This window comes from Periplaneta americana, chromosome 16 (genome assembly GCF_040183065.1).
Source record: "Periplaneta americana isolate PAMFEO1 chromosome 16, P.americana_PAMFEO1_priV1, whole genome shotgun sequence".
Lineage (NCBI taxonomy): Eukaryota > Metazoa > Arthropoda > Insecta > Blattodea > Blattidae > Periplaneta > Periplaneta americana.
In genome coordinates, this window is record NC_091132.1 from 167,681,536 (window position 1) to 167,708,538 (window position 27,003).

The window sequence follows — 27,003 nt, forward strand, 5'->3', positions numbered from 1 at the left end:
CACAAATTCCATAACACATCAGAACCATTATGACTGATTATATGAATGCAGTCCAGGAAATCTATACTAATAATAAATCTGTAGCCGAAATTTTTCTGGTAATTTTCGATTTTCCAAAAATAATTGGTCCTAACATATATAATTAACCACCCTGAACCCGAAAATAGCTTTTTTGAAATTTTTTTGTATGTCTGTCTGTATGTTTGTTACCTTTTCACGCGGTAATGGCTGAACCGATTTCGATGAAAATTGGAATATAAATTAAGTTCGTTGTAACTTAGATTATAGGCTATATGGCATTCAAAATATGTTAGTTAAAAGGGAGGTTATAAGGGGGCCTGAATTAAATAAATCGAAATATCTCGCTTATTATTGATTTTTGTGAAATATGTTACATAACAAAAGTTTCTTTAAAAATGATTTCAGATAAGTTTTCTCTGAAAAATTTTAATAGGACTCATATTTAATGAGATAAATAATTTTTAAAATTAAAATAACTGCCATCTAAGGCGGTGTATTGAAATAAAAAACAAATGACTTCGTCATTTATGAAACATAGCCTACAGAGAATGTTTCTGTGTTTGTATGAAGTAATATCGGAAGCTAAATTAACCGATTTGTATAATTAATTATTATTTCATCATTGGAAAGTGTAGTTTCTCTGGATGGACATAATGCTATAATGTTATTACAGTAACTTGTGAGAGAAATTGAGGACAGCTAAGATAAAATAGCTTCTTATGCACAGAAAACTTTATAGGTTATTCTGTATATTCATTTCCTGTATTTCTTATAATAATGTTTATGAACATATTCATTTTTATCTCAGAGAATTAACGAACAACGAGAGTGTATTGATTTAGTATGCAGTAATAGTACGTTAGCTTAGCAATCCATTATTTTATAAGTCAAATTTTAACTATGCTCAATTGAATCGTGTTAAAATACATAAAATACATATGCAATAAATGCAATGCAAAAAAATTGGGTAATGAGCCAAGCAGATTATGTTGCGCTGTTGTAAAAGTTGTTCCTCCTGAGATTCAAGAGCTCCCACAGCAAATTAAAAACTTTCTAATTGGAGTAAATCCGTTATCAACACATTTTTTCATAATATAATATAATATAAACATAATAATAAATCTGTAGCCAAAATTTTTCTGTTAATTTTCGCTTTTCCAAAAATAATTGGTAATAACAATTAAGAAACATGTTAAAGGAATTGTCATTGCACCAAATGAGTGGTCTCTGGATCAAAATGATCGCATTTTAATATTTTAAATACAATATAAATTAAGTAACATATTAAACGATTTATCCTTCTATCAAACACGAATGTTCCCTGGATCAAACGTCCTATTTTAATTATGTAATTACTTTATATTTACTTCTAACGGGTGCACCGGAGCGCACGGGTACGGCTAGTTATATATAAAAATAAACGGGGCACCAGGTAGTGATGCCTGTGTGATTGAATAATTTCAGTACAAAAATTTAATTCAATACTTCTAGGCTCTTAATGCTCAAACTGGAATAAAAACAGGCACAACTATACAGTACTCATTCTGAATTTAGTGGTATAAAAGACAACTAAGTAGTCTTTTGTCCAGGTACAAAAATCGTCCTACTTGATAACCTGATTTCCCTATTCGCTAATTGAACCTCAAAGGTCAAGTGGACATTACTTGATACAGTCTTCACTCTTATACCTTGTAATTTAGGAGTAATGAATATTGTAAATTCTAAAGCAAAATTTAGTTAAACATTTCGCCCCGAGTGAAACAGAAAAAAATATTAAACTTTGTTAAGCAATTTTTGCCATTCTTTTCAATTGATATACAGTGAAACTTCCCTTAACGGACACTTCCCAATAGCGGACTCCTCTCAATAGCGGACATTTTAAAATTACCCTGCAAAATAACATTGGCCCTTATGATAAAATTCTTCCAAATAGCGGACATTCTCAATAACGGACGCGGACACTGAAATGTATATGCCACCAACAATTAAAACTTCCAAATAATGGACAGTGTGAAAGAAGAATAAAAAAGAAAAGACTGTTGTAAATTAAACGGAATTCGAACGGAATTCTTTGCAACAATCATTATCGTGCATTTGAACGTTCTTGTACTTTACTGAAGGTTAGCAGCACAGTTGTTAGTTGTGATACTGTACGTGAGCAGTCCGTACTATCTTACTTTGTTAAGTTGAGTGTTCGGAAGTACAGTCACATTAAAAATGTCACAAAAACATAAACGTTTGTCACTAAAAGAGAAAGTGAATATTTTAAAGCATAGTGAGAAGGAGAAATTAAATGTTCGTGAGGTGGCCACTAAGTTTAATGCGGGAAAAACTCAGGTTAGTGAAATTTTGAAAAACAAGAATGTTATTTTAAAATCATACATTGAGAATGCAAATGAGAACCCAAAAAGAGCTTTACGTAAAACTGAGGGGCTTGCCATTGACAATTTAACAAATGAATGGTTCTGCCATGCTAGAGCAAATAAGATGCCTTTATCTAGGACCTTGATTAGAGAGAAAGCCTTAGAAATTGCAAAACAGTTGGGTTATTCTCATTTTAAAGCTTTGGGTGGTTGGCTAGACAAGTTTCGGTCACGACACAATATTTCCTACAAAAGTGTATGTGGTGAATCTGTTTCTGTTCATCCAGAAATTGCATCTGACTGGAAAAGTAAACCTGCTGATATTTGTATTTTGATGTACTGTATAAAGTACATACTAACGATTTTCTAAATAGCGGATACTTCTCAGTAACGGACATTTAATTTTTCCCCGGCGGTGTCCACTATTGGGAAGTTTCACTGTATATCTTATTTTCTCTTGTTATGTCACAGATATAAATAAACTCGTAGGTTTACTTTGTAGAACACAGACTGCAGAAAATACTGTAACAATTGCAAGTAAATAGATGCAGTAGTTTCTAAGAAAAAATATGCACTTCATTTTGAAAAACTTAAAATTTTGGAAAACTGGATTTGAAAAAAGAAATGTAAGAATTACGTACGTCGTCATATTTAAAGAGGCCATTTAATAATGTGAGAATTGCGCACAAATGTGTAATTACGAGAAAGGTGTCACTGTACCCTATGGTTCACTAGTGTATTCCCTCAGTGATTTTAATGTTTTGACACTCGTTGAAATGATATCTTGCACACGCTTTATCGCAGAGCTTACACACGCATTTCGGTGATGGTTCGTGGTGTTCAGTTCTCCTGCATAGCTTATGGTGGAATTGACTGATTTATAGATGGACTGATTATATTTTATTTAACTTTTATTTTTACTGTGCTACAACAACAACCTAGGAAAATACGTCACAAATTGCCATTCTTAATACAACTCGTACATTATCGTTTGTTAGACACAATCTTTGCTTAGATTTTACAAGTTTTTGTTGAGAAAAAAATTGTTCGGAAATATACCGAATGTAGAGCCAAACATTGCAGCTATGTAGGGTAGCAGCAGACGGACGGCTTACAATAGAAGTATACATATTTTCTATGGAGAGAATTTTAAGTAATTCTAAGCCAGTCCGGTGTTATACAATGACAACTTTTATGTCCTCACTTATATCAAGCTCTCTTAATAACACGTTACTCCACCTAGTAGACTTTTTTAAAGCCGTATTTCGAGTGTCGTATGTTACTACAGATACAAGTTGCTTTTTGTTCAGATTCATTTTTTGTAAATATTTTCTTCATGCTTGGAATAACTCCTCTCCAGTTGTATTTCCTTCGAGTGCAAAGACATCGAGCAAATATTCTTATACAGAGAAATACTTCATAACTACCCGAATGAATATTACCAATTCTACTGCAGTTCCGGACAATTGGCCATAGAAAATTGGTAACTGGACAACTGGCCACAGAACACTGGTAATAGGGACAATTCACCACAGCTAGACAATTTGCCACAGATAGACAATTTGCTACAAATAGACAGTTTGCCACACCATCCATTATCCAAAAATGGGACCGTAACAATTTATTTAAATGTGAATTAGTGGCAAATATGATAACTTTCACGTTGTCCTCTGGTTCAAAATACAACAACCACCTTTCTCCCTGTACGGTCTTAGTGTATCTGTCGGCTATAACGTTCAGTTCGTCAATATTCCTTGGTTCAAGTGGTATGTGCAACTTCCTGGCACGGCGCACAGTTCTTTTAGTAAAAGATTTAGTCAAAATTAGTATACCCGCCTAATATGCGTTCCCGGTTAATACGCGGTTTACATCCAGTCCCTTGAACAGCGTCTTATCGGGGTTTTACTGTATAAGTTCTAGCTTTTCGCTCAATGGCTAGCATAATCATTTCAAGATCAATAACAACCAATAATAAAAATTCTGTAAGTTAAAATGAAATCATGTTTCAAGGAACAAGGATTTGCTCTACGCATTCGAGATAATTCTTTGTTAGCTACCAGACGCAGTTTCAATTATTTTGATATAAAATCCTAAAAATGAAAACTGTCTAACTATAGGAAATATCAGAACAGGGGAAAACCATTAGCACTATCTGGCATTGTTAACGGCTGGCTCTGATACATTACATAAAATGCACTGCCGATATATCCGTATATTGACAGTGAACCACTTACATCAACTTCAGTTTTCACCATAGGCAAGCTGATAGGAACTGGTGTGGCGTCTTCAACCTTTATCTCTGTTTTTATATAACAGCTGCTGTCCACGCATTCTGTGTTCATCTTCATTGCGTCCAGATGCGATAAATTCCATTCCTACAGAACATAAAACATTGTAATAACACCTAATTTTATTTAACTACTTTAAAGTTGTCTACACGTGTAGTGGCCATGAATCTGATTCTTCTTAGCGGTCACTGGCTAACTCCCTCAACTCAGGAGAGCAAATCAGACAAGAAAATTTCACACAGAATAGGAATGGCACCTTAAAGCACACAGGAAATGGCAGGTTAGAGGCCATGTGTTCCTTCTGGAAATAATTTACATTCTCTAATATGTATCATATACACTGATTTTTATTCTACACCAAGTGTGTAAATACAGGGATATCATTTTATTTTTACTAACATTTTTAAAATTAACCTGGCTATACCTTTAGAGAACCAGAAACACCGTTTGCTACCCCCTTCCACGACTGGAGTTCGATGATACTGGCGTAAAACACAAACAGATCACCCTACTAGGTATAGGAGGGAAGAAAAATAGTTCATCCATTTACGTAAACTAGGAAATATCGCGATTTTGAGTTCGATAATTTTCATTAGGTTTTTCTTTAATCAAAATAGAGTACTGTATTAACAGTAAGTACTTTTACTCACGAACTGAGTTATCCATGTGTACGTATTCATTATGCAGTGTATATTATACTGTCTATAGCACACTAGCATACAATATAGAGAAAGAAGTTAAATTGAAAAATTATCATAATATGAATATTTAAACACACTTTTTAAAATGGTGGCCGTTAATTTCGATACAGGTTTCAGTTCTTTTGTGCATATTATCGCACTATAGACTATTACCTCTAATTTCAATTGCCAGTTTCGTTTTTCGTACCAGTAACTCATGTTGAAATAATTCTGTACCTACTCTATAAAAGAGTACCTCACGTACTGTAAATTCAATCTTCACTTCTGCCCGACCCGCACAGATAAAATTACTCAGACATGCTATCTACTTCCGTCCAAGTGGTTATGCTGCACGATCGCAGAAAGGGGGGAAATCACGTAACAGTTAATTACTTAACTAGGCCCTTTTATTTAAGTTATTTTAAACAGTTGTATAATATTACGTAACTGTCCAATTCCTAACATAAATTAATGTTTTCAGAAAAGAGCTAAGATAGCCCAGCTTTTACAGAGGGGCGAACAGAAGCAGGTGGGGGGAATCGGGATGCGACGTAGGAAAACGGACAACAGTACCTGCGCGAAAATATGATTCAATATTGTAAGTTCTTCGCCACTGGAAAACGCGAACATATTTTTGGAACGTACTATACTCACTAACTCAATGCTGTTTATTATATGCGGCCTTGGTCCTGTGTGGATGACAGTTGGAACTTCATAAGTAGAAGGGGTGGGAGTGAAGTACATTCAAAAACTCAGGTACAATAAAAATTTAAGTAAAAATAAAATGTTGTCCCTGTACCTTTTTGAATATTATATTTTACTGCTCAGGAAAGAATCAAAGTGAAATTAAGCAGCACATTAAAAGAACCAAACATTCTCAATATAAAACCTCATCGTTGTTCAACATACATTATGCAATCGTCTTCACCTTTACAAACTACATGACAATATAATGATGTAAATTTAACGCTCTAAACTTCTTCCCCATTTAAAAAGTCTGCATTAGAAAGTCATTACTAGTACAGAGGATCAATGGAATATCTTCTGTAATACAAATATTCACAATAAAATAACAGCAGTGTACAATAAAAAAGCAGCTATAGTCTAGAAGATTCTTTAACAAACCCGAATACACTCTTATCACCATATCTGTATTGTCCAACGTTATTAAACAGTACCAACAATAGGGGTAGCGTATTTACAAACAACTGCTCTAGAGAAGTGGATAAGAGATATGTAGAGTTTAACTGAAAAGTTATTTAAAAAGAAAAATCTATACTAATAATAAATCTGTAGCCAAAATTTTTCTGGTAATCTTCGATTTTCCAAAAATAATTGGTGTTAACATGTATAATTAACCATCCTGAAAACGAAAATAACTTTTTTGAAATTTTTGTTTTTATATCTGTCTGTCTGTCTGCATGTTTGTTACCTTTTCACGCGATAATGGCTGAACCGATTTATATGAAAATTGGAATATAAATTGAGTTCGTTGTAACTTAGATTTTAGCCCATTTGGCATTCAAAATACTTTATTTAAAACAGGGATTATAAGCGAAATATCTCGCTTATTATTGATTTTCATGAAAAATGTTACATAACAAAAGTTTCTTTAAAAATAATTTCCGATAAGTTTTATTCTATACAAAATTTTGACAGGACTGATATTTAATGAGATAAATGAATTTTAAAATTACAATAACAACGCCATCTAAGGCACTGTACTGAAATAAAAACAAATGAGTTCGTCTGTAAGGGGCCTTGGACAACAACAATCGAAAGCTATTAAATATAGCCTACAGAGAATGTTTCTGTGTTTGTATGAAGTAATATCGGAAGCTAATTAATTGTTTAATTTATTATTTCACCACTGGAAAGTGTAGTTCTCTAGATGGACATAATTCTACAATGTTATTACAGTAACTTCTGAAACATATAGCAAGTAATATAAAGTATACATATTAAAACTAAATGATATGTCAATCTTCATTAAACTATGGTTGCATGTAATAACAATTAAGAAACATGTTAAAGGAATTGTCATTATACCAAATGATTGCTCTCTGGACCAAAATGATCGCATTTTAATTATTTAAATACAATTTAAATTAAGTAACATATTGAACGATTTATCCTTCTATCAAACACAAATGTTCCCTGGATCAAATGCCCTATTTTAATTATGTAATTACTTTATATTTATTTCCAACAGGTGCAGCAGAGCGCACGGGTACAGCTAGTTGGATATAAAATAGTTTTGTACAATTTTCAGTCTATCACTTATCTAAGTATGAAAGCAGAAATAAATTCTATTACATCAATTAAAATATTATATTAATGGCTGGTTTGTCCAAGTATTGTTAGAAGACTTAACGACTGTTAAACCTTCAACAGTTTGTTAAATACAGTTTTTCCATTTGTTCAACACCAGTTTGGCTTAACAGATTCTTAACCGTTTGTTAACTTTAAATGTAGGATTTCAGGCCGTTAATTCATTTAACAAACAGTTAAACATGGCGGATAACACCACAGCTGTTCAGACAAAAGTTGTGAAAGTAACATGTTATGTTTCTCTTTGAGGAATGTTTAGAGTAAGGGCCGGTTTCACCAAGCTTCAGTAAATCAGTTCAAATGAAACATTAACTAGTACTGAACATTGAAATATTTACACGATTACGTTTGTATGTGAGCTGTGTCCGTAGAGTTCAAGCCTAGCAGCTATATGTGCCTCGTCGCGCTGTTTACGTCATGGTACCCACATGGAGTAGTCAGTAGCGTGTTGGCTTGTTCGGTTCTCGGCGATAACTTTTTTTTTTAACGTAACTAATTTTTATACATGTTACCTTTCTTCATTTTTATAATTTTGTGTAGTGAAACTTATTATTTCGCAACTCTGGCTCCACTAGGAGAATTTAAAAAACTCTTGGGAGATCAATTTTCTTCCCGAAATAAAACAAAGATAAACAAACAAATTAAAGAAAAATAAAAGAAATACACATGTGGATCTAATACATTGTCCACATGCCATCGGCGTTTATCACTGCCTGGCATTTTCTGGGCATTGAGTCCACCAGATCGCGGAAATAGTTCTGGTCCTTAGCGAAATCTTCCCAGGTAACCAGAACTTGATCCCAGAACTGATCTGGATTTTGAGGTGGGATGTCTCGATATTTGTCAATCCTCTTTTTCATGCTTTTCCGTGAACCGCCTTTGATCGTTTATGGCGGTGTGCGCGGGGTGATTATCCTGCTGGAAAATTAAATTTCCATCGGAAAGAAAACGATTATAAATTCCAAGAATCCAGCTCTTTCGCTTCTGTTTTAAAGCCAGTGCAAACATACCTTATCGCTAGCTATAATATAATTCTAATAAATGAAAGTTAATATACCAATTAAGTTTTGTTATGTTGGAATGCACATTATGTATTAATTTACTAATATTTCTTAGGTACCGGTATGTAGTTATAATAATCACTTTCATGTCTTAAAATAAAACTCAGTTGTATGTTACCTAGTTGAAATAGGCCACTTGTTTCAATTCACTAGCTACTATTAACTCTAGATTCTATGTTACTAGCTCTTCAACTATAGCCGATGTCAATAGTGCTTCAAAATACGCAGTGAGTAAATAATAAAATGTTTCAGCAGAAATTGCTTCTTTAGGACGAAATTACATACAATTTATACATGAACCTAAATTAGAGAATTTTATATGATACGGAATTCTCCTCGGGGTTTTCTGTACAGTTGACTACACACACATTCGTGTAATTATTGTCACCTGGTGGTCATAATGCTGAGATTTTTCTAAACAGAAATTCATATTTAGCATAATAAAATGTAACCATACATAATAATTATTATTATTCAATAGCAGTCAATGCTACTTTCATTTATCAATTCTCTGTACTGTATGAATCATGGCTACTGTAACAGGTTACGATTTTACACATGTTTCATGACTTACTCCATAGTACAGAATTTAAATAATAATATCAGCCAATAAGAAGTTGTCTTATATATGCAAAATCATTACCAACTGCTGTTGAGTAGTTAGAATAGTATTAACGACAGTTAAAGTTGTGTTGGTTATTTTAAACAAAATTATGTTGGAAAAATGGAAAATATCTTAACAAAACGTTAAAAATAAACCAGCTGTTAATTTAACATTTGTTAAGCCAAATTAAACATTATTTGGAAAAACTGGCCATAAGTATCACGAATATTTTCGACTTTTCATATAAGTTATCTTCACTTGATACAGTTAGCTCACAAATACAATTGAACATAGGTGAAAGTAGTACAGTGATAAAACATATAAGTAATTTAAAACATGCATGCCCATGCATACATGTAACGCAACGATGAGAAGGCTGCAAAATCTGAAAGCTACTACTGCATACTTATTATATTGATGCCACTCATTGCGGCGAGAGACTGGGAAAATACAAAATAATATCCACTCCTCATAGAATTCACCATGTTGAACATTGTATCACAAATGGGCATAATATGCCATCTGTTCCTCGTCTATTTTAAACATTGGCATACAATTGCTATATTTATTACAACAGATAATTATTCCTATTGTAGCCTTACTCATTTGATTGTTTATTTTCTCTGTTTGTTTTAATCTAACACTATGTATGATGCTGTAACTCATAACCACTTTTTGCTTTAAAACAATGATGCTATGCCTATACCCAATGGTATTTTCTAAATTCGAAATGATTTATAAAAATAATCATTTGTGCTCCCAAAACATGGTGCATGCGAACCTGCGCGAGAGTGTTCAAATATGTACAGCACACCAGCGCCATTTGTGTCTACATATATACGTACGTCTTTGAGGTATGTGGATGTGAGGCCACCAGTCGGCTTGTTGACCTTGTCCAGGGTTATTCCAGGTTGTTTTTCCCCGCCACATTATTTATTATTACAAATTACGCATTTAAAAACTAAATAGTAACTATTATTACTCTCAATACAGATTACCTGTAATAAAGATTCCTCCTCTTCTATATCTGTTTTAATACTTCTTTCTTCTGCTAGAAGGTCGATATCAGGTTCCATCTTGATCGCATTCATCATGACTGAAAAATTAAATTAATAAAAGAGTCAAAAAACCAAAATTACATTCTATAATACAGTATTGAAATGGGAATGTCTCTATGCTACTTAGTGTATGTTTTCCATTATATACAAAGTCAGATAAGAAAGAACGAGCGACTTTATGGAACATTGAGACCGATGCAATCAAAAAGCAGAAATGAAGAATGTGAATGTATGTCAAATACGATCAAAAAAGGAAGAATCTAATTTTATTTAGAGTTCAGTCTAAATGACATATCATAGTTTAAAATCAATAACACTTACAAAAGTAAATGATCATTGTATATTATAACATTGAAATGCAAACGTTTTCGCCCTTGGGCATCATCAGGCATTTGACTCACAATATCTTATACAATTTTACTACGTATTAGCTGTGAAATATGTACCAGGTAATTTATGTTTACAATCTTGCATATATTAATAAATAACTATTTGCATGGTTAACTCTATGGTAAGTAACAATCTGAAAATTTAAAATGAATACAGATATTAAAATTATATGCAATAAAATTGTAACTAAAATGTAATATTGATCTCACATTTCTTAATTATAAAATTGTAATCATTAAAACAACATAATAAAATCATATGATTCCTCTTAAACTTCATAATAGGCCAATATACTTTTGTTAGTTTAATGTTTATATTGCGAGTATTGATCTCACTGATTTGGCAATCTATCCAATAGTGGAATCGATTAATTAAGTTCATATATACTATATTAGGTTATATGTATAGACCTTTTTGTATTTGTATTAAAAACAATTTGAAGAACTGGGTTTATAAGGTATTGTGGCTAACGTAGTTGCAAGCATCCTGTTGATTTTAAACTATGATATGTCATTTAGACTGAACTATAAATAAAATTAGATTATATTACATGATATTGACTATCAGAATATCTCTATCATCATGCTTACTAAGATAAGAATTAGATGGTTCGGACATTTTATGATCGATAACAGCTGACTTACAAAACGAATTTTCCAACATATATTCGAGAGTAACAGCGTTAAGAAAAGGCTACAAGGGACAAGAAAGTACATAAACGAGATGGAGAGAACAGAAGAAATAGTACAGGACAGAATGAGGTTTACAAGGTTAATACAAAACTTTAAAGGTTTTCAGGTGAACAAAATGAAGAAAACAAAGAAAAGCTGGATGAAAGAGGAACAGAAAAAAACACAGTGACAGTATAAAAAAGCATTGGAGAGCCAGAAAGAAAGTGGGAAAAGTAGACACGGAAAGAAATACAGTACGTTGTTTCACTTTATCTAAAGTTGGCATGAAACGAGAAGAACAAGATGATATTCAATGTGGGAGCTACTTGAATATATTTAATAGAATGCGAAATAATAATTCTTCCGAATCAGTGTATTACACTCACACAGTCATATAAGCAAAGCCGGAGAATTCAAGACTGAAGTTGTAAGACAGACATTGAGTCCAGACAGATTATACGACATATTCAACGATAAATAATGCAAACTTATATAGTCAGACCATCGGATCTGTGCCCCTGTAAGATATGTGAACTGAACCCTAATTCCTTCTCAGCCTCGGTAATTCATTTCTCTCCCCGCATTCCTATCTCTCTCCCTTTCTGTCACAATTTTGGCCTTCTTGCTGGACAGTTTACAATATTCGCACTTGCAGTCCAATGTTGTCAACTCAACATGAATACTGTAGCATAGAGTGGCGAAAGAAATATTATTAAGCAAGTGAGTAATAGCATTTTGCGACAATGAGAAACAAACAGGTCAATATCTTTTTCCTATAAATCAGGCAACGAAAAGAGCAACTGATATTACAGGTGAGGCTTATTTTATTTCAATTGATTATGTATTAAAATTACTTACTTAATAATACTAATAATACAACATTTTATGTATTTATATAGACAGGTCAGAACTCCTAATAAAGAAAATCAAGAGAGAGGGAGTCTGTGCAGGAGATGAAAATCTAGAATCACAAGAGAAGAACAGACCAAGGGAACTTTTAATTATTGTAGATGATATGAACCGATGTATTTTAAGAAGAAAGATACAAGAATTTTATGCCGTTCAGAAAGAAGTTTCAATATTGAAGAAATTACTGAAGCTTGCGAGAGAAGCAATAATTTCCAAGGTTGGAGACAAAAACTACGGAAAGTGATTCGAGACATGGGATTTAGGTTTAAAAAATTTAGAAATGTAAGATGTATTTTGATTGAAAGAAATAATATTGTAGCATGGAGGACCAGTTATTTATGACACCGTTCGACGGAAATTTGGCAACATCCCTCTTCAGCAAGGTTCATGGCCTGCTGTTTAACGTGGTGGGAGGAAAGCAGGTGGAATGGAGTGAGTACAGGCGTTAACTTTTCCAAGAACGACCACAGCGCTGAAGGGGCACAGATCCGATGGTCCGACAATAGTATAATTAGCATAAAAGTTTCAAATGTAAATACGTCTTCCTGTTATCCAATTTATATAATACTACAGCAAAGAATGAAATAAATTGCCCCACTATGCACCAACAGACACAAGCAGAGTTGGTCTGAAAATGCACGTAGAAAGCGTAGAGAGGCTATTCCCTAACCTGAGATACAGCAGGCCTAACCGGCAACAGCGCTTCAAAAAAATATACTTGTAATTGTGTAATCGAAAATAGCACTAAGATTTATTATATTTTTAGTCAGGAAAGGGAAACTAGTCAAAAATATCTAAAATCTTGTTTATATTTTCATTATGAGGTATAAAATACAATAATAATAATAAAAAAAATAACTCTGAAAAATCCACAAACGATTAGGGAAAACACGGGAATTTTACTTGAAACAAGTAAAGAGATAGGTTTGGAAGTAAATCCCGAAAATACAAAGAATATGATTGTGTCTCGTGACGAGAATATTGTATGAAATGGATATATATAAAAATTGGAAATTTATCTTTCGAAGAGGTGAAAAAATTCAAATACCTGGGAGTAACAGTAACAAATATAGATGATACTCGGAAGGAAATTAAACACAGAATAAATATGTGAAATGCCTGTTATTGTTCGGTTGAGAAGCTTTTACCATCCAGTCTTCTGTAAAAAATCCTGAAAGTTCGAATTTATAAAACAGTTATATTACCGGTTGTTCTCTATGGTTGTGAAACTTGGACTCTCACTTTGAGAGAGGAACATAGGTTAAGGGTGTTTGAGAATAAGGTGCTTAGGAAAATATTTGGGGCTAAGAGGGATGAAGTTACAGGAGAATGGAGAAAGTTACACAACACAGAACTACACGCATTGTATTCTTCACCTGACATAATCAGGAACATTAAATCCAGACGATTGAGATGGGCAAAGCATGTAGCACGTATGGGGGAATCCAGAAATGCATATAGTGTGTTAGTTGGGAGGCCAGAGGGAAAACGATCTTTGGGGAGGCCGAGACGTAGATGGGAAGATAATATTAAAATGGATTTGAGGGAGGTGGAATATCATGATAGAGACTGGATTAATCTAGCTCAGGATAGGGACCAATGGCGGGCTTATGTGAGGGCGGCAATGAACCTCTGGGTTCCTTAAAAGCCAGTAAGTAAGTAACTCTTAAAAATCAAGTTTAAAAAGTATTCTTCTCTGTACGATTTGAAATGGAATGAGCCACAGATAGACAAACTTACAAATAGGCGGCCCAAGGACAGAGACACAGACAGACAGACAGTAGACAACAACAAATATGAAGAAAAAAATATAATATATTGATTGCTTCAGTACGTAGCATTATCAGTTTACCTACTTTGCTATTTGTTAACTTCTGCTAATATTGAACAGATGGCCATACTGCCTTTTAGGAAATAATCTTAAGTGTATGGTGTACCAGACTGCACATCTTTTCTTTTTAACGAATGCATGTGCACAAACTCCAGAGTCAGTAATGACTTCATTTGAACGAAAACTCTCTTAACGCAGTATGTAAAAGAATAGCTGCATAATATGATATTTTTAGCTCAAGCACACTTAGCGGCAAAAAGAATGGGCCGACTCTTGGTCGATAGAAATGCTAAGCTCTATCGCTTGGTTCACTCGTGTAAACGTAACCCAGTGCAACGCATTGCTGTGGTGTCTCTTCATTGATAGTCGTCCGTCTACAATGAAGTAAACCTTACGAGCAGTGTGTGGCCCAGTGGTAAGAAGTCTGACATCCATAACAGAGGTTGTGAGTTCGCCTCTCGGTACAGTAAAATTATTATCTTTTTATTTAAATTTTTACTTAATTTATTAGTTTAAATGTGAAATGGCATCTGTTAACAAACTTCGTTATGCGTGCCTTGTGAAAATATTATTGCCCATCACCTGTGGACTATTAATAGACGAGACCTGGCCTGTATAAACAAAAATACTTGTTTCACATCATAAAAAACCGGACGCATATCAAACACTAATAAATATTTAAATTAACAAAAACAAACAATTGTTTAATATATTAACAAAAAAAGGCCTGTGGTGGGGAATAGTATCTCGTCCACAAACCACCTGCGTCAACAACTGCCCTCATTCTGCTCGGCATGGAGTCCACAAGATTATAGAACAGGTCTAAATTCTTGGCCATCTCACCCCACGCATCTAGAACTCTGTCCCACAATTCCTCAGGTGTCCGAACGGGTGGTTGTTCTGCCCAATTAGAGCGTAGGATCCTTTTGACTGCATTCATATCTGGTGAATTTGGAGGCCGGTCGACTGGGTCGACATCACGCCTCCTTGTAAACCATCTTTGAATCCTGTTGGCGGTGTGTATCGGATGATTATCCTGCTGGAAGAAAAGTGTTCCTTCTGGATATCGTTTTCGGGCGGAAGGGATCATTCCATTTGCCAAAATGTGTTTGTAGACTTCTGCTGTAAACCGCCCGTGGATGCGTTCCAGAAGTCCTGCCCCATCGTATGACATCCACCCCCAACACGCGACCCTCACGCAACCTGACTTGTTAATTCGTCTCACAAGTGTACATTGTATCGGTGGCCATTCATACAATAAACTAGGGCAGTACTATCGTTGCTATTGGAGATAATTACCTCGTCGGAGAAAATGACATTTCTCCAATCGAAGTTCTGTCGGAGAGTAGCATACGCAGAATGCTACTGGAGACAATTGCCTGGTCGGAGAAAATGACATTTCTCCAATCGAAGTCCTGTCAGAGAGCAGCATACGCAGAATAACCTATGTGAACCAGGGCAATGAGTTATTGTTTCTGTGCCATCTTCAAGCGTAATGATGAGACAGAACTTTGTATTAACAGATAGCAGAATTGCTTGAAAGAGAGAGGGAGGTTTATTATTTATTAGAATTTGGGCATATTCTAAGAGATATCGCCACATAAATATAGCTTTGTAGCTTTGCGAGACACATAGGATGGCAAATTTGTAATTAAAAAAAAAAAAAAAAAAGAAGATTGGGAGAGATTCGAACCTTGAGCTCTTCTATCAACTTGTTCAATAGACCAATGCCGTAACGACTTCAGCTACTGTCACTGTTACTATCAGTTCGGCATTATACGTGGTTTTCCTGTTCATATTCGCTCTGGTTGATTTTGTATTTATCAATTTTATTATTATTTACTCTTCAAGGGCCCTGATGTATCCAGAATCAGCCCGCCATTCGATTTTATTACATATTATAGACACTTAAACAAAATACAGCAAATTTAAATGGTTTAATTATGTGTTACCTAGTGAACTATGGCTTTGACGAGACGAGCATGCGCAATGTTATGTCTCTGGAACTTAGCAATTGTCGGCCAGCCCATTCTTTTTGCCGCTAAGTGTACATGCCTATTCCTTTTTATAATTCCACAAACAAATATATTTTATTTGTGAATAACTGTTAAGTTATTACAGCAAATTAATGCCGGAAAATCTTTAAAAAGCTTCGAAATGATTTATTGCTTAGATGTTTCTACTCAGAGTAATCATTAGCAGAAAATAGTAGAGCTGTTGTCTGAAATGTTGATTCGAACAGCAATTATGTATGGCCTCCGACTTCTCTGGTTATATTAGTACATCGAGACTAGTTCGAATGGAGGTTTTTTAATATGTAACTACAGTCTAGTATATACGGTCGCGAAGCTCAATACGTAATAAATATGCATCCATAGATAGTTGCTAACCACTAGGATCGCTAATATCGTCTCATTACAGACAATGCGAAATAGTACCAGCACAGTCTATTGTTCCTAGCACCCTTACAACTCAAGGTTCATGACTGTAAGCTTATATACTAGACTGTGCTGTAACTCAAAGTTATGGCCGACGTAAGAAATAAGTGCCACGTTTTAAACAGCAATTTGCTGATTAAACTAGTGACAAGCCATCACAAATAACTTATTCTTCCAGTATTCTTAAGAACAGAATTTGTCAGGCGCAATAGCCGACGTCTTCATCGAAGTACAAGTTTGTCAACAAACTTTAACAACTGTATGATACCGCAGTGCACCCAGCATTTTGATGAGTTTGAGCAATTACAACAGGTGACGAAATCTGGTTCCGCGGACCAGCTATAGTGGCAAGGGAGAACATCATGATAACCATCAGATACCCCTGTACTGGTTGGACGATAGTGAATGATCACTGAAGTATGCGGACCAGAGTTGCCAACAGTTGTTCATATAATCCCGCTAGATGGCTTTCGAAAACCCGCGATATTATAACAAAAATCTCTAGATTTTAATGTGTACTTCTTATTATTATTATTATTATTATTATTATTATTATTATTATTATTATTATTCAATAATAATAATAATAATAATAATAATACTCAAGATAGAGCATCCACCCGCCAAAGTAACCAATATTGCACACTTTTATCATTCCCAATGTGGCACTATAAAGCAATTTTGAACACTTTTATCATAGCCACAACATATTTCAATTCCTATTGAATTGTGTATGTTACCGTGAAAACTCGAAGTCCGACAAAACTAGTTTCAACTAGTAAAAATTAATTTTGAAATGTAGATAGATAGAAAGCGAATTTTCGTAAGATCTAGAATCAATGACAGGTTAGGTTTGGTTTTTGTTTAGGTTTTTACCAAACAAAAACCAAAACAAACTAAACTCGCTTTCTATCTATCTATAATTTGCTTAAACTAGTTTTTACTAGTTAAAACTGGTTTTGATGGATTTCGGGTTTTAACGGTAACATATATATGGAATTATAACTACATTAACACATCCATTATTTCACAAAACACACACTGAACGAATTAAATGTAATTATGAAAGCCGCTTATAATGCTAATATGAATTTCATTTCAGAAAGTTTAAACATTAAAATTCGCTAGCATTCCCGCTAAGCAGAATAATATAATTTTTTCCGCGAGACTGTTATCCAAAAAAAGCTAGATTTAGTGGGAAAACCGCTGAATTGGCAACACTGATGCGGATGTGAGGCCAGCATTCAGCTGATCGGCCTTATCCCCGTGTAGGCTTTCGTGCTCGAAGTCATTCTAGGCTGTTTTTTCCGCCACACGATAAACTATGTTGTTATAAACAATGCATTTAGAAAACAAATAGCAATTACTAATGACTCTCAATACAGGCTACTTCTGATATTATCGCCGTGCTCTCATGGTTAAGATTTGGCAAGACTTTGAGCAGCTTCGTGTATAACATTCGGCAGGTCTTTGAAATTTAATTGCATTATTGTTTTCAATTTCTTATGTCGCCGCTCCAATCACTCGCCTCAATTTCAATATTGCAACCAATAAGCTGCTTCCATTATTAAATGACACCCACTTGTCTAATCCACGTGGACTAAAACCGAGGTTGCAATGTCTTGTGCTGAGGACGAACATTAAGGTATGTGATTAAAAATTGTTATTTTATGAATGTCAACGTACCCATATATGAAATAATAATAATAATAATAATAATAACAATAATAATAATAATAATAATAATAATTTAGCAATATAAGAAACTAGTGCTTATTCTTATCGAGGAATTAGACGTGTTACGCTTAGAGCAACAATCGGTCGGCAAAATTATGTTTTAAAAGCACACCGCACGTTATTGTATGATGCCGACATGTTAACCATGAGAGCGCGGCGGTAATAAAAGTTTCTGCTGTTCTACATCTGTGTTATTACTTCATTCTATTGCCAGAGGGTCGATCTCACGTTCCATCTTGATCACGTCCATCACTAATGAACAAGACAACAGTAAGAAACTTACAATGACATGCAACATGTCAGGTATATTGATATACTTACTAAGTTTGGCATGAGAAATAATAATTCCAAGTTTCTGTAGTACACAGACATAAACGAGCACAGATGACAATGTTACAGTATTAACCCTACAAACAATGCCGGAGAATTGAAGACTGAAGTTGTCAGAAAGATTTTAACCGTAGGGATACCTTATACTACAATAGCAATTCAACGATAATCCAAAACAATACCATAGCACAGCATAAAAGTTTCAAATGTAAATACATCTTCCCGCTGTGAAGTATTTTCATACGAGTATAAAGAACGAAATAAATGTCTCCAATATGAATAAACGTAAACCCCAAAGAAGACATGGATTAGAATGCAGGCGGAAATGACGTGGTTGCTGATTATTCCAACAGTTCTATCTTGGTTTGTGCCAAAGTCAGTTTGTGAAGAATGAATCATGTAATTTAAGCTTATATAAAATATAATGTAAAAAAATATACTTACCTTTGTAGAAGAATATAAGAGAGTGAAATACCTGTTTCAGTTGTCAGCCTCCAGCATTAGCCACGTCCAATATTATAACAACGTAATAAGCGGAAGCTAATATCGCAATTTCCTTTGACTGCACGTTCAGGGTGAAGTGATCAAGGAAGCCTGCCGTTGATACCAATTTACAAAAAAATAAATAAAAAATATAAAACATACCTCAGGGTGAAACAGGGTTTATTAAATGGGATAATAAAATAAATAAATAAAAATAAAACAGCTGCACTACAGTAACCTTCGAACATAAAATACTTTAATGCTCGAAGACAGTAACTATGACTGCTTAACTTAATGGCATACTCAACAGAAGGTCTTAATCTTAATTGAAGTTAATGCACCAAATTAGTTCTGTACAGCCATTCCACACGAAAATGAGCCCGTGCCATTTTTTTAAGTTTAATATAAAAAAAAGTATTTTAATTCAACTTCACTTTTTTATATTTTCTACATGCTTCACCTTTAATTCTAAATATCAGTAAGTTCGTACAACAAGAGAGGATAGCAAACAGCTGATGGGTTTAATTTATTTTGTTATTTCAGAAATTTATCTCTTATGGCGGAAACTTTTGATGTCCCGTTCATTACAGAAATTTTATTTTATTTTATTTTAGTAGGTTATTGTACTATGCGGATGACGTGAATATGTTAGGAGAAAATCTACAAACGATTAGGGAAAACACGGGAATTTTACTGGAAGCAAGTAAAGAGATAGGTTTGGAAGTAAATCCCGAAAAGACAAAGTACATGGTTATGTCTCGTGATGAGAATATTGTACGAAATGGAAATATAAAAATTGGAAATTTAACTTTTGAAGAGGTGGAGAAGTTCAAATATCTTGGAACAACAGTAACAAATATAAAAGATACTCGGGAGGAAATTAAACACAGAATAAATATGGGAAATGCCTGTTATTATTCGGTTGAGAAGCTTTTATCTTCCAGTCTGCTATCAAAAAAATCTGAAAATAAGAATTTATAAAACAGTTATAGTACAGGTTGTTCTTTATGGTTGTGAAATTTGAACTCTCACTTTGAGAGAGGAACATAGGTTAAGGGTATTTGAGAATAAGGTGCTTAGGAAAATATTTGGGGCTAAGAGGGATGAAGTTACAGGAGAATGGAGAAAGTTGCACAACACAGAACTGTACGCATTGTATTCTTCACCTGACATAATTAGGAACATTAAATCCAGACATTTGAGATGGGCAGGGCATGTAGCACATATGGGCGAATCCAGAAATGCATATAGAGTGTTAGTTGGGAGGCCGGAGGGAAAAAGATCTTTAGGGAGGCCGAGATGTAGATAATATTAAAATGGATTTGAGGGAGGTGGGATATGTTGATAGAGAATGGATTAATCTTGCTCAGGACAGGGACCAATGGCGGGCTTATGTGAGGGCGGCAATGAACCTCCGGGTTCCTTAAAAGCCAGTAAGTAAGGTTATTTTACGACGCTTTATCAACATCTTATGTTATTTAGTGTCTGAATGAGATGAAGGTGATAATGTCGGTGAAATGAGTCCGGGGTCCAGCACCGAAAGCTACCCAGCATTTTCTCATATTGGGTTGAGGGAAAACCCCTCAATTCCTCAACCATGTAACTTCCCCCGACCGGGAATCGAACCCGGGCCACCTGGTATAGCGGCCAGACGCGCTAACCGATACTGCACAGGCGTGGACTTCATTACAGAAATGGTAAAAATCTTATTATAGGGTCATTCCATATCAAATCAACAAGGCGCTCTACCCGACCGACTCAGATTTCTTTCAACATTTGAGGGTTTGTTTTACCTACTGCACTAACTAAAACTGCCGAGTTTCATATGTCCTGTGCTTTTTGTTCTCTGTCAGTGGCGTTTCAAACATGAAGAAAAATCATATTTTTGTTAGCATGCCGCTTCAATTAAAATTATATATCTCAACAACGTCTCCAGATAAATTTACAAAAATTGGGTGATACATTCTTAATATGTGATAGTTTTTATTGCTTATATTGCTTTCTGCATGTATTCAATACACTAAAAAACATGGTGAAACAATTTTCATATATTCATATTTAAAAATGCGGGGGTAACTTGTCCCGACAAGATAACTATCCCAATTTTCTTTCATGAATTGCGTAGAATACGAAAATCGTGTTGCTTTCATGAGATAAATTCTGCGCCCCTCACTGAAAAAAATTTCACGCTATTCTTCCAGATTCCGAACCAAGCACACACTGGGACATCTATTTCTGGTGCCATGATGCAGAGGGGTCATCGCTGCTCCTAGCAAAGTTCTCCTGGTTGTTTTACGATTTCTATGAGCCGTTATTCGCAGGTAGCGGTCTCCAGCAGGTATTATTGATCGCGGACGAACACTCTGAGGCAAGTCTTCAACTTTTTGTGTTACACAATATTGATTCCATGTCGTAATACCATCACTGACTTCTTCCGATCTAGCGACCGATTTCCCTCAGGTTGAAGCCTTCCTGACGAAGGAAGACTACCATTTGTCAGCAGAATAACCTATCGAGTTAATATTTACATTGCCAACTTAACTTAAAATCTGCTTAAAATCACGTTTTCGATGAGAAAGTGACTTGTGTCAACTAATTGACTCCGTTGTCAATCATGAGGTGCACAATATTGGTGTGTAAAATTGAAAAGCAGATACAGATTTGTTTTGCGATAATATCTTCTATTCATACTTATTTTAAAATTACCGCATATACATAGCAGTTATAAAAAAACAGTTTTTGAGCTGTGGACAAAATTCATTGGCAATAAAGGATGTCAAATTAAAAGTAAACATTCATTGTGAACGTCATAATGTCTAAAAATATATTCATAGCTCTCTGCAATAAATATCTTTATTTTTTTCGAACATATGCCACGGAAGCTGAACTTTAGTATTTTACAAATTTCTTACAATTCAAAATCACAAATGTCAAGCACTGTTCTTCAATATGAAGGGATGAAAATAAAATAATCCAAAGTCTCACTTTGAAGAAAAAAGGTTTTCTGTGCGAGTTCATTTTTTACACATGTGGAAAAACTACCAGTAAAATACTGTATAAATTACTCAACAAATGACGTAAGTATTTGTCAGAGAAATAATCTTTAAGACGCACTTCTGTAAAATTTTTTCTGTGTAGATTCAACTTCATCATTGTCATCTTTCCAATGTAATTAAGGAAAAGTAAAGTTGTGAATCTTCTACGGGATATCCTGTTGCATATCCTGGATGCGAATTAAGATTTCTGATGGGGGGGGGGGTGAATTCTAGATAGAAAATTCCACACATAAAATTATCATTATCCTCATTCGATATGGCTCAACGCTTCACTGCACAGGGTTCCTTGTATTGCATCTTGATTATGATAATAATAAATTAATAATAATAATAATAATAATATTATTATTCATAATAATAATAATATTATTATTCTTATTATTATTATATCCATGATAAGATGTGTAAATTCCTAAGTTATTGATTCTTCACAGCTGCCTGCTGACAATACGTCAATATTATAAAGTATATTCCTATTGAAACAATTACATTTTGCGAGGAGGAATAGCAGTTATACCTCGCAGAGATGTTAGTATGAATTTATTTTTTTATTGGGTTATTTTACGACGCTGTATCGACGTCTAGGTTATTTAGCGTCTTAATGAAATGAAGGTGATAATGCAGGTGAAACGAGTCTGCGGTCCAGCACCGAAAGTTACCCAGCCATTGCTGGTATTGGGTTGAGGGAAAACCCCGGGAAAAACCTGAACCAGGGATTCGAACCCGGGCCACCTGGTTTCGCGCCCAGACGCTCTGACCGTTACTCCACAGGTGTGGACATGAATTTATAAGAGGATAACTTTCCAGCGGGGAAATCCCCCCAAAACCTCTCCCACGTCGTTAATTCGCACCCTGTGCATATCACTTGCCATATTTTTGCATGAACGAAGTAGATGTGTACATAAATTTTCCCTGTCCCCATACATAATCGAAATGATAGCCGTCCAAATCTTGGATTCAAAATATCGGCATCCTAATCAATTCAAATGAAAAAAAAAAGTACATTATACAACGAGCCTATAATGGTAGTAATTAAGACGCGAGTATGTTTATGAAACGAGCGCAAGCCAGTTTCATAATTTTCATACGAGCGTCTTAATTACCATTATAGGCAAGTTTCATACGACTTTTTATGTTCGACCATATTTCTAACTTGCAATTATTCATAAGTATTCATATTACTCTTATCTGACTGAGGAGCGGAACTGACCTTGTGCAATACCTCGTAAATTGAGATGTGCGCAGGCGCGAAAGTATTGATTCTTTCCTAGAAACAAACGTCATTGACCCTGAAATATTCTAGAGAGTGAAATAAAGATTAATCTTGATATAACCTTGAAATTAATTTAGACATTGAAAAACGAGATGACAAATTGAATTTATTTGAATATTATTTACAATTAACGCAAATTATTATAGTAACAGAACATAATCTTCTGCGACAGTATTGAATTTCCAGACTCCGTCACGTTTCGCTAGTTCTCTTTCGATTGCATATCCGAGAATAATCGATACTTGCGCTTTCATATTGCTACAATGGTGTTTTTTGATTGGTGGAACACCTGAACTTTAATGAATAGGTGTACTTTAATGAGGTCCATTAAAGGGCTGCTACCAGCTGTATAATTACTACATTTCGGCATGGTCGAGCACAAAAATGTATAATACATAATTTAACACATACATTGCTCACAAATTATCTTTGTCCTACGTGTTGGTGTATATGTCTTATTAGGTATCCCTTACGAGGGAAACATTTTCCACAATAATCACACTTGAAAGGCCCTTCGCCTGTATGTAGGACTAAATGCCTTTGCAAATGATATGATATAGAATATTTTTTTCCACAAACATCGCATTTAAATGGTCCGTCGCCTGAATGTAAACGGGAATGTTCTTTTAGACTTTTGGATCTTGAGAAAGTCTTTGCACAGACATCACATTTATATGGCTTTTCTGTCATGTGTAAGCTTGAGTGATACTTTAAAGAACTCAACAGTACGAAACACTTTCCACACACATCGCACTTGAATCGCCGCTCCCCTGTGTGAATGCGAGAGTGATATTTTAGACTTGACAAATGTGAGAAAGATCTTCCACACAGATCACATTTGAATGGCCTCTCCCCAGTGTGTGTGCGGGAGTGATTTTTTAGAATTTCCGATCTTGCGAAACACTTTCCACAGACATCGCATTTGAATGGCCTCTCTCCTGTGTGTACCCGGTAGTGCAGTTTTAAGTTCCCTGATTCTGAAAAGCACTTTCCACAGAGATCACATTCGAATGGTCTCTTCCCAGTGTGTATGTGGGAATGACGTATTAGATGTGCCGATCGTGAGAAACACTTTCCACAGACCTCACATTTTCGTGACTTTTTCAATGTATGAGTCTGGTAATGACGTTTCAAAGATTCAGCCGTTACAAAAACCTCATTACAGATGTTACACTTATTAGACTCACGGCTTAAGTCACAACCAAATAAACTGTCAAGTTTGTAGCTGCAATACTTTGTCAATTCGACTTGATCACGAGCATAGGAGTCGAATTCTGATGAGTGGCTCTTTTTAACATTATTGGCATTTCTGAAATGAAAAGTTAACATTCTATACAACTCGAAAAATCAAAATAAATAAGCATTCATATGGAGAAACAGAAATCGAATGAATCACATTTGAATGCTAGATATTAAAAGTACATTTGTGCGAGATCGTGCGTATTTGCTTGGTTTCCGCACAAAACCAATCCGCGGAAAGTATAAAATTTCACATTCAGTGTTCCCAACTTAACACACATAACAATTTCCCTCTTCTTACCGCTTAAGTGACATATTGATTTTACTGCTTTAGGCTTTTAACATATTATTTTTAGAGACGTTCAATATAGTAATAATAATAAATTGGAAACTTACCACTGCAGTTTCACCTAAATTGCACTGTTAATTATTGTTTTTAAATATTTGCAAAAATTAAGTAAACACTAAATCATTACATAACCTTACCGCTTGTTTATGTTCGCATTTATAGACTGGAGGAAAAAAAAGACGTATATCACGGCCTGCTGGAGTATAGTACACACAGAAAATATTTTAAAGCAACAATGTTGAAGATAGATATTTTTGTTTTGCAAATTTGCCGTCAGTGAACAGAAACCAAGATGGAGATTTCATTGCAACTAATTAGAAATTCCTCTTTCACGTATGTAATAAACGATCTTCGCACAAAATAATGTACGATACACGAGCGGTACATTTTCTTTCAATTCTCGGAAATTAAAAAAGGTGAACCACGTTTCGCTTTTTCAAACTTTTCCTCGAACACGAAAACTTCAACATACCGCTCTTGTAACGCATATTACTATTTCGGTTTTCACTCTCTGCTATATACAGAGTGACTCATGAGATTTTACAGCCAATTACGGAGCTTATTTCCGAAGACGTTCTGAGCAAAATATGTCATATAAACATGCGCCCTAATCTCAAGATGTTATGGTTTATTTAATGACAATCGCAACTGCAGAGGTTATATCAGCGTCGCCGGATGTGCCGGAATTTTGTCCCGCAGGAGTTCTTTTACATGCCAGTAAATCTACTGACATGAGGCTGTCGCATTTAAGCACACTTAAATGCCATCGACCTGGCCCGAGATCGAACCTGCAACCTTGGGCATAGAAGGCCAGCGCTATACCAACTCGCCAACCAGGTCGACGAAACGACAATATGTTTCATATGTTATACATAATAATAAATAATTAGTTTTGTGATAATATATAGTGTCAGATAAAAAATGGATAATTAATTTTATTTTACTGACGACCGAGATCGAACCTGCATCCTTGGGCATAGAAGGCCAGCGCTATACCAACTCGCCAAGCAGGTCGACCTTAACCTCAATATTTTCAGAGTTATAATAATTTGAATTTCTTAGTAAAATACCTTCTTTCTTTAATTTTAAGGGTTAAAGAATAATACAAATAGAGAAATGAACTATTCAGAAGTATCATCCCTTTAATTATTTAATTGGGTAGTGTTCTGAAGCTAAAAAAATGTGTTGTTAATTGCTTTGTACAGATATTTTCTAATTTTTAACTAATAATTACATTATTCTTACGCACTTATGACAAAAATTGTTACAAATCATACGACTTTAGAAATGTGATTCATTGCAGTTTAATTATACCTCATAACGTACACTCTTGAAGAATTTACTTTTCTGTCTAAAATTTTGAATTTTCTCTAAAATTGGGTCAATATTTAATTCTATCAAGATGTCCATATTTTTCTTCTTGTCTACACTAGTATAGCCAGCAGTTCTTAAAAACTTCATTTCATTGGCAGTTATTCGGTGATCATCACATTTATAATCATTTCGCTGTAAGAAAAATCCTAATATAAACAATAGCATGTGACTGAAGTGAGGCTTCATTGGCCGCTGTTTGGCGCCATAGAATCTCAGTACGTGTTCCCGCCTATTGTTGTACATTCTGTTTCATGTCAAACATTTCCCGTTACTCGTCAAGTAGGCCTAACCTCTCTACAATGCATTCATTTGCTTAGGAAACATTTACTTTATAATTACAATTAAAACTCACATAAGTTATTATATACATTTAAGACTATTTGTTTTTCTTCGCATTTCAGAGGGTTTCTACTCTTATGTTTAATAACCGCAGAAGCCCTACTTCAGTACCACATGCTTATATGAACAACTACGAGCTCAAGTGATGCAGCTTGTTACAAGAACAGCCTATCTCGGT

At 34.7% G+C, this 27,003-nt stretch overlaps 1 protein-coding gene across 8 annotated transcripts in view; it reads right to left on the reverse strand.

Moving 5' to 3' along the window:
• Positions 1-27,003, reverse strand: part of LOC138691830 (zinc finger protein 83-like) — a 69,604-nt gene that overhangs the window by 16,273 nt on the left and 26,328 nt on the right. For 2 of the 8 annotated variants that reach the window (XM_069814322.1, XM_069814323.1), the window contains one exon: positions 23,251-24,833. In XM_069814322.1, coding sequence (XP_069670423.1) covers positions 23,948-24,833 — 886 coding nt within the window. In that variant the 3' untranslated portion in view covers positions 23,251-23,947. Of the gene's footprint in view, positions 1-4,618; positions 4,760-10,346; positions 10,445-18,703; positions 19,106-19,187; positions 19,285-23,250; positions 24,834-27,003 lie in introns of those variants that run through there. The other 6 variants (XM_069814320.1, XM_069814321.1, XM_069814319.1 and 3 more) reach the window with 6 other exon arrangements.